The sequence below is a fragment of the Peromyscus leucopus genome, chromosome 20 (genome assembly GCF_004664715.2).
Source record: "Peromyscus leucopus breed LL Stock chromosome 20, UCI_PerLeu_2.1, whole genome shotgun sequence".
NCBI classification, from domain to species: domain Eukaryota; kingdom Metazoa; phylum Chordata; class Mammalia; order Rodentia; family Cricetidae; genus Peromyscus; species Peromyscus leucopus.
This window is the reverse complement of record NC_051080.1, coordinates 64,281,999-64,291,719: the sequence shown is the minus strand read 5'-3', so window position 1 is coordinate 64,291,719 and position 9,721 is coordinate 64,281,999. Positions and strand designations below refer to the sequence as shown.

Sequence of the window (9,721 nt, the reverse complement as noted above, 5' to 3'; positions counted from 1 at the left end):
CAGTTTGTGGCGCCAGAATTCAGAGCGCGGCAGCGCCTGCGAGGCGAACCTCCGGGGCTCCGGGCGGCCCTCGCCTCACAACGGGTTCCGGCTCCTGCAGCGCGACACGATGGTGGTTCTCCGCAGCAGCCTGGAGCTGCACAGTCGCTCCACCGACTCTTTGGACCTGTCCAGCGAGTTCCTCAGCCTGCAGGACAGCGGCCGGAGGCGGTCCGGCGCGACCCGAGGCGCGGAGAAATCTCTGGTCCCCACAGCGGCGGCGGCGGCGGCGGCGGCGGCGGGCGTGAGTACCGGCCTGGGCCCGGCACCCTTGGGGGCCCTTGGGGTAGGAGCCGCGCCGGCGGCCTGAGAGGGGGGGACCCGCGCGCCGCGCAGGGGTGGTGGGGCGTCGCGGACCGGCCGAGGTGCCGGAGAAAGCGGGCTGAGCAGTTGGTCGCCACCTCGGTCAACGCTAGAGGAAGCCGAGGCCCCGGGCGCCAGAGCTGAAGCGCCGCGTCCGGCCGAGCCGAGGTGGTTTGGGGGCCGCTCCCCTCCCCATTTCTCCGTCCCCGGGGTCGCGTCCCTGGTCAGGGGAGTGCGTCCCCTCGAGGGTGCTGACTGCTCCAGCGCAGGCACGGGGACGTTTTGTGGGGTGTGCGAGCACAGGACGGGAACTCAGCCTCCACTGACCTCCATTTACGGTCCAGGGAGGTTCCATAACAAGACCTCGGCGAAGTACAACATCAGGTTGCATAATGTGGAGGCCCGAACACCAACGTCTCGGGTAGACTTCCCTCCAGTCTCCTGACAAGCCTCCGAGGGTCGGTAGTGATGACATCCGTGTGACAGATAAAGACGTGGGGCTCCACAAAGAGAAACAGAAAAGGGGTAGAAAAAGTTCTCCTCCCGGGTCTTTTCCTGTTCGGGTACTTCAGGCTGTAGTTACAGTATCTCCAGGGGATGTTGCAAAGGATAGAGAGCTCGCAACAAATGCTCCTGGCCTATCTCAAGGACCAGTGCGACTTTTGAAGGACAGTGTCCAGAGGGAAAGACATCTCCCCACTTGGGCAGTGGTGGAAGGGAACAGCGTTCGCCAAGAAGGTTGAGCTTAAGGAAGCCACACTAAAGTTACCCCGCAGGTAGTGATGGCCTGGTTGCTGCGAGGATCGGTATGGGAGTAGGAAAAATTGGACGGGAGAAGCTGGTCAGGAGCCTGGAAGTCAGAAAGGCTGGGAGGAAGTGCTGGGGGTTTGAGAGCGACACAGAAGTTTCCATTTAGTTGAGACAATGTTAATCTTGTATTCCTGTCCTCGTAGATTTCTGTGATTTCCGTGGGGACTGGGATGAAGCTATAGTCTTTTTTTTTTTAAGCTCTGAAATCGTTCTAAATTGAAAAATCTTGACTTCAGGATTTGTTTCTCAGGTGCAGGAATGGGCGGAGATCTGGGTAGGGTAAACATTTCTTACTCAAAATTACAAAGCAGTCCTCCTTACGTGATCTTTTATTCTGTCCCCTGTTCTGGCGATTACAACCTTCTAGGATATCTATCATCTTGCAACTTTTCTTATTTATATTTCTCCCTAAATCAAATGTAACTCCATAGGGGCTTATATTTTTTTTGTTTTTGTTTTTCTGTTGGCACTGTACTCTAGGACAGAACATGGCACATAGTAGGTGCAGCATTTGGTTTGGGTTGTCATTATTCGTAAAGAAGTTAGGTAGGCATGATGTACATGCCATACATACCATATGGAGGTTGAGCCCTTGAAGTACATACAGCAACCTGTTGTAGGGGAGAGGATAGTCTCTGGGCCAGACTTTACTGTACACATCTTATCTTGTTTTTTTTGAGACAGGGTTGCTTTGTGTAGCTCTGGCTATCTTGGAACTCATGTAGACCAGGCTGTCCTTGAACTCAGAGATATGCCTGTGGAGTGCTGGGATTAAAGGTGTGCACCACCACCACCACCACCACCACCACCACCACCACCACCACCACCTGGCCACATTTTATCTTTTTGAAGTAAAGTATCCCTTCTGTAAATTACCAAGAATAAAGTAGCTTTATATTTGAAAAGTTTTCTAATATGGGGGCTTTATGTACAATCCCTCCTTTAAATCAAATGTGTTTCAAAGACTTAACTCCCTAGTACCCTGGTATTTGAAAATTTCCTAATTCCTGGTCTCATATTTAACAACAGATGGTAGAGATGGAACTTTTTCAGGTGGTTAAATTGATTCATTATAATTCATTAATTTGATTTTTTTCTGTTTTAATATTGGAGACTGACCTTTAAATTCTGAAGGTACTGAGAGTGACCCATAACTGCATCATACCTTTTTTTGTTTTTTAGGCAGTTCTGTAATTTTATTTGACTTTCAGCAGGTTAGTTCTCATCTGCATTGACTGTAGATTTTTTTTAGTGTGGTAGCAGACATTAAGTTATCAATGTGTAGAGTTTGAGTCCTTACCCTCATTACATTTTCTGGACAAATATGGATATGATATGGAGCTTCCCCCCCCCCCCACTTTTTGGTTTTTGTTTTCTTCGAGACAGGGTTTCTCTCTGTGTAGCTTTGGAGCCTGTTCAGGAACTCACTCTGTAGACCAGGCTGGCCTTGAACTCACAGAGATCCACCTGTCTCTGCCTCCCCAGTGCTGGGACTAAAGGCATGGGCCAACCCCCTACCCCACCCCACCCCACCCCCTGGCACTTCCTTATTTTTGAATCTGTTACCAGTGTGCGCATCTGGAGTCCCCATCTCCTTCATGCCAAATTTCCAGATTTCTTTGAGTGCCTGGGGGACACATTTCTTGAGATCCATTCTGCGCAGCCCAAGCTAGAAATAGGTTTGTTTTTGAGATAGCATTACTGCAGCCCTCCATGCCCAGCTACTTTGACATTTTGAATGTTATCTCTGTTAAGATTTGTGTCTTGTTTTTTCTTAACTTGTATGAGTTCACTGAATAGTATGGTACTGTTTAACTGGATTTTTTTTTTAACTTTTATTTTCATGAGTTGGATGCATTTTCTGTGGTTTCCTTTTCCTCTTAGAGTCAGACTAACCATTATCTATTTCTGAACTTTGACAAGTCTGTAACTCTTTGATTTCTGTAAACTTGGGGTCTTTTATTCTGAAGAGTCAGTTAAGGATAGGTAGTAGAACATGTGTGTATGGGGGTGGTTGTACATGAAGTTTGGGTTGTGTTCACCTACACTTTTGTAGGGTTTTGAGTAAGCTAGGCAAGCACTCCAGCACCAAACTCAATCTCACAGTCTGTATGTTTTGAGACAGGGTCTTACTATGTAGCCTTGTCTAGCTAAGAGTTCCCTATGCATACCAGGCTGGCCTGGAACTCATAGATGTTCACCTGCCCCTGCCTTCCTAGTGCTAGGATTAAAGGCATGTGCTACCCACACCCAGCTGTTTGTTTTTTGAGACAGGGTTTTATTGATACTGCAGTATGTAGAGGGGTGTGTGTGTGCGCGTGCGTACGCGCGCTGTTTTTTTTTTAAAATTTTGTTTATTTAAACATCTGGACTATGAACCAAAGGCTGAGGGGCCCCCAGCTGGATCAGGCCCTCTGAATAGGTGAGACAGTTGATTGGCTTGATCAGTTTGAGAGGCAACTAGGCAGTGGGACCGAGTCCTGTGCTCATTGCATGAGTTGACTGTTTGAAACCTGGAGCTTATGCAGGGACGCTTGGCTCAATCTGGGAGGAGGGGACTGGACCTGCCTGGACTGAGTCTACCAGGTTGATCGCAGTCCTTGGGTGAGGCTTTGCCCTGGAGGAGGTGGGAATGGGGGGTGGGCTGGGGGGAAGGGGAGGGTGTGGGAGGGGGGAGAATAGGGGAACCCGTGGCTGATATGTAGAACTGAATGGTATTGTAAAATAAAATAAAAGGAAAAAAAAAACATCTGGGAAAGCACTCCATACTCTACATACGGAAAATTTGTTTTTAATTATATTAAGAGCCTGGTATAGTGGTGTATACCTATGCCTAACAGGTAGAGGCCAGAAGACTAAAAGTTCAAATTCATCTTCTGCTTCATATCAAGGTCAGCTTGGGTTACTTGAAACTTTTTTAGTAAATAAGAGTAAAAACCATTTAGTTTTGATGAGGTGCTAAAAGTGTGAGTAGGGAGATTTTGACATGGAATGGTGAGTGGCACTTTGTGAAGTTGGGTAACATGATACAAGTCTTCATGGAGTTTGAGCCAGAAAGGGCTCTTAATTTTAGGTTTAGAAGTTACAATATTAGGAAGCCCTAAAGAGTTAGAATAGGGATTTCATGAGATTAGTTAGATTATAGTCAGCAAATCCAGAATTTGGATGACCAATTAAAGGTTATAGTACTAATAGCTTGCTTGTGTATCTGTGTACCACATGTATGCCTGCTGTCTGTTGAAAGAAGAGAGTATCAGATCTCCTGGAACTATTAACAGTTGTGAGCCACCATATGGATGTTGGGAATCAATCCGGGTCCTGAGGAAGAGTGAACAGTTGCTCTTATTTGTTGAGCCATCTCTCTAAACTTTCATTCTTTTTAAAGGCATGATAATATTCTATTGCATTTTTAACAACTTAAAATGTTACATTATTTTTTTGTTGGGGAGGCAAGTCAGTCACTTTTCATCTTTTACAGTGTGGGCCCTGAGGATTGAACTCAGGTAATCAGGTTTCATGGCAAGTGCCTTCCTAAGCCATCTTGACAGCCCCACACTGTGTTCATCTACTCTTCTGTGAATGGATGGTTGGCTGGACCCCACTTTTTGGCTGCTGTAATATTGTGTTGTGAACATGGATGTGTAGGATCTGCCTGGGCCCCTGCTTTCATTTCCTTGGATGTCTACCCAGAAGTGGTATCTTTTAAAATCTGGGTTATATAGTAATTCTCTGATTAGTAAGGAGCCACCATACCATTTAGTCTCACAAGCAATGTATATGTTCCTATTTTGATACCATTTTTCAAATTCTTTTTTGTTTGTTTTTCTTGACAGGGTTTTTTGTATACCCCTGGCTGTCCTGGACCAAGCTGACCTTGAACTTGGGGATATGCTTGTTTCTGTCTCCAGTGGGTTGGGATTAAAGATGTGCACCACCACCATACCTAGCTTTGGGGGAGGGGGGTTGTGGGAGGAATAAATATTCTTTTTTTTTTTTTTTTTTTTAAGATTTATTTATTATGTATACAGTGTTCTGTCTGCATGTACCCCTGCAGGCCAGAAGAGGGCACCAGATCTCATTACAGATGGTTGTGAGCCACCATGTGGTTGCTAGGAATTGAACTCAGGACCTTTGGAAGAGCAGTCAGTGCTCTTAACCTCTGAGCCATCTCTCCAGCCCCCAGGAATAAATATTCTAATAAGAGTAAGATGATATATCATCATGGCTTTAATTTAATTCATGTTAACCATATTTCCATATATTGGCTATCTTCTGTATTTCCTTTGGAGAAATATCTACTGCATTCCTTTGCTCATAAAAATTTTATTGTTAGCCGGGCGGTGGTGGTGGTGCACGCCTTTAATCCCAGCACTCAGGAGGCAGAGGCAGGCGGATCTCTGTGAGTTCGAGGCCAGCCTGGGATACAGAGTGAGTTCCAGGACAGGCTCCAAAGCTACACAGAGAAACCCTGTCTCGAAAAAAAAAATGTTATTGTTGAAATATTAGTAGTTTAGGTCAGCGATTTAGAGCAGTTGTTGCTCTTGTAGAGCACCTGGGTTAAATTCCCAGCACCCACATGATGGCTCACAACTCTCTGTAAATCTAGTTCCAGGAGAGCTAACCCCCTCTTCTGACCTCCACAGGTACCAGGCACATGCAAGCAAGAATAATAAATTTATTTTATTTATTTTTGGTTTTTCGAGACAGGGTTTCTCTATGTAACAGCCCTGACTGGCATATAGACCAGCCTGGCTTCTGCCTCTCAAGGGCTGGGATTAGAAATGTGTGCCATCACTGCCCAGCCTGCTCAATAAATCTTATAAAAAGAAATATTAGTTGTTTTTATATAGTAGATGTATTTTCTCCCATTCACTGGGTTGCCTTTTCACTCTATTGGTAGTACCTTTTGATATATACATATACATTTTAATTTAGGTGTGTAGGTGTGTGTGTGTGTGTGTGTGTGTGTGTGTACATGAGGAAATCAGGACAGCTTGCAAGAGTCTGTTCTCTCCTTCCACAATATGGGTCCTAGGATTTTTAATTCAGGTCTTCAGGCTTGGAAGCAAATTCCTTTAACACTGCACCATCTAGCTGACCTTATATATTCTTTTGTGTGGGTATCCCTGCTCAGCCTCACACTCTGTGTAACTGAGGATGGTTGAACTTCTGAGCCTACTGCCTCCCATCTCCCATCATCCCAAGTACTGGGATTGCAGGCATTCTCCACCCACCATGCCTGGCAGTAAATCCTACATTTGCAGTTTCATAACCTTTACTGTTCCTTGTAATGAAAACATTGTTTATTTTGATTTATTGTTTCTGGGGGAGGTGTAAAAAAATCACCCTGCACTAGAAGCAATCGTTATTAACTTGTAATCAGAGAAAATTCTTAGGACTTAAAGTTGGTCTTAACTAAAGTAAAATTTATAACGGCATTCTTACTTTTTCTTAAAGGATGGATCCTCAGTTAAAGGAGTTGAAATCTACCACCATACGCATTCTTTAAGATCTTTGAGGAAAAAAGCACAGATTTCTTCCGATTCTAGTTTTGATAAGAATATGGAAAGAACAGAGAAACATACTAATGGCAGACATTTCACAAGGTAATGCAAGATGTGTGACCACTAATTCAAAATGGCTTTAAAATAGTAATTTTTAAAAAAAAAAAAAGCTTGCTTTATTTTTCACTTTACTTTCTATATGTATTTAGTGCTTTACATGTGTTGTACTTGCATCTGAAAGATCAGATAATCAATGTTGTTGGAAAATGTAGAAAGTTTGAGTAGCCATCCAATGATGGTGGATCTATATATTTCTTTGATCATGATGCTCTTGATTAGGGTCCAGAGTTCACACCAGTGATCTGCAGGGAATACATGAGACTTGTGAAATAATGTTTTAACTTGTATGTGCAGTTTTCTAGGCAGAAAAGATTAATGGCTTTACTCAGATTCACAGGAGTTGAAGTCTAGCCACCTGGTTTTACAAATTTCATTGGCACACAACTCTAAACATTCATACTATCTATGGCTGCTTTCATGCTACAGTGTCTAGTAGATTTGATAGGCACAGAATGGCTGATAATAATATATTGGCTATCTAGCAACTTCACAAAAAAAGTTATTTCTGTAAAATTAAAAGCCCATCTGGTCCAGTACAATAACAACAAAAAAGAAAATTACTACTTTAATTACTTTATTTGAAGTATTTTACATAGTTTGATGGGTAGAGCTCCTTGAAAAGAAAAAATTATGAGCCTAAAAACTAACTCTTCAATGAATTGCTCAAACCTCTTTTTTTCTTTATGCTTATTTATTGAGTGAGGGTGTGTACATGCAGAGGTCAACTGTCAGGAATTTTTCCTTCTGCTATGTTGATTCCAGGGATAAAAATGAGGTCAACAGCCTCAGTGGCAGGTGCTTTTCCCCACTGAGACATCTTGTTGGCCCTGCTTTAAATTAAAAGCCTTTATTTTCCCTTTGGTTCTTACCTGTGTCCCAAGAAATGTAAGGAATTGATGCTACTTAACAATTTTCAAAGGACGTATCTATCGGTGAATCATTTTGGAAAATTTCCTTTTATTTTTTTAACTTTTATGTTTGTGTGGTATGAGTTCAGGTTTGGGTATATGCATATGTGTGTAGGAGTGTGCGTACATTTTTGTAGGCCTGAGGTACATATCAGGTGTCTTCTTCCGTAACTGTCTACCTTATTTTCAGGTAGGAATTCTCAGTGAGCCTGAAGCTCATCATTTCAGCTAGTCTCTGGAGATCTGCCTGTTTTAGCCCACCTCCACCCACATTTCTTACCCCCATATCCCATCCCCCGGAGCTGGTATTATTAGAGCTGTGCTGCTATTCCCACTTTTTAGATGGGTACTGGGAATCCAAACTCAGGGTGCTCGTGCAGCAGGCACTGTGTCAAATGGGAAAATTTTCTAAATTATTTATTTATTTATTTATATGCTGAAAATAGATCCCAAGATATTAGACACAACTAGGAAGTGCTTTACCACTGAACTGTATTCCTAGTCCTTGTTTCATTTTAAAGAATAATATCTGTTCTTATTGAGAACAGTGTCAATAAATTTAAGTTAATAATATATGTTTTGAAAGATGATGAAATCCTGTTTTTCAGGCTTGGATTTTTTTTTTTTTCTCCAATTCAGTAGATTCTCTGTATCATTTTTGGGTGTGGAGAGGATGTTTAGTTTCAGACAATTCTTTACCTAAGCCTAGTCTTGAATTTTTGTGCATTCAAAGCTGGCCTTGGACTCATGGTTAGCCCTTTGTATTTATTTTTTTGTTTGTTTACTTATTGAGACAGCCTCGTACATAGACCAGGCTGACCTTGAACCCAGGGATCTGTGTGTCTTTGCTTAGTTTTAGTTTTAGTGTCTTTGCTATCCTGTAGACCATGGTGATCCTCTTGACCCAGTTTCTCAAATGCTGGGATTAGTTTCAAGCAATCAACTGTTCATAGAAAACAATTAACATATCTTAAGGGCCATTAATTCTCTTTAGAATTACAAATTCCTCAAGGTTATGAGATTGCTATGTTTCTTTCAACTGTACTTAAAGACTTAGTCCCAGAATTTCACTTCTCGTTTCAAGTGAGATACTTTGACTTGATTTTTCTTCTTGGCTAAGAGGTAATAGCCGGTGTGATAGTTCACAGCTGTAATCCCAGCACTTAGAATGCTGAGTCAGGATGGGGCTGGAGAGTTTGCTTAGCAGCTAATAGTGCTTCCTGCTCTTTGGTGGACCCAAATTTAGTTCCCAGCAGCTCTGTAAGATGTCACACAGTAGTCTGTATCTTCACCTCCAGAGTATCCGACACCTTCTGGACTCCACATGCACAAACACATAATAAATAAAAATGAAGGCTAAGGCCGGAGTATTGCCATTATTTCACATCTAGCCTGGGCTACAATGTGAGACCCCATCTTAAAAAAACAAAAATAAATGAATTAGCCATTGAATTTAAAACAAACTTTTGTTTCATTTTCAAGCGTCTAAGTTTCTTACTTTCTTGACTTTCCACATTAGTTTGTTGTATAGAATGTAGGCTTTTAAACGTCTTGTCAATTTTATTTTCAGCTCATTTAATATATTTTTCATATAGGCAATTGGCTCGACAGCAGGCTGATAAAAAAGAAGAGTGCAAAGAAGGTAAGTTGTGCTAATAGTGTTTCAGCTTTTTTTTAATTTTTAATTTTTAAATTTTTATTTTATTTTATTTTTTGGTTTTTCAAGAGGGGGTTTCTCTGTATAGCCCTAGCTATCCTGTAGACCAGGCTGGCCTCGAACTCACAGAGATCCACCTGCCTCCCAAGTGCTGGGATTAAAAGTGTGCACCACCACACTTTTAATCAGCCCAAGCATCTCAGCTATTTAAAACATGTGATTCATAATGTTTATAGGTTTATTGAAGCACATATATTACCTGTGCATAAAATGTATACTTTGTTAGATTTGACATAGTATGTAAAAGAAGCCATCATGTACTAATAGAGTAAAAATAACCTTTACCTCTAAAAGTTTCTTAAATACTGTGGTGGTTTGAA

The 9,721-nt window shown here is 42.4% G+C and overlaps 1 protein-coding gene across 1 annotated transcript in view; it reads left to right on the top strand.

Annotated features, from left to right (window-relative positions):
- The window catches only part of Atad2 (ATPase family AAA domain containing 2), a 47,390-nt gene continuing 37,669 nt past the window's right edge, over positions 1-9,721 (top strand). Inside the window, exons 1-3 of the mRNA XM_028871889.2 lie at positions 1-283; positions 6,610-6,758; positions 9,280-9,326. Coding sequence (XP_028727722.1) covers positions 110-283; positions 6,610-6,758; positions 9,280-9,326 — 370 coding nt within the window. The 5' untranslated portion in view covers positions 1-109. The remainder of the gene's footprint in view (positions 284-6,609; positions 6,759-9,279; positions 9,327-9,721) is intronic.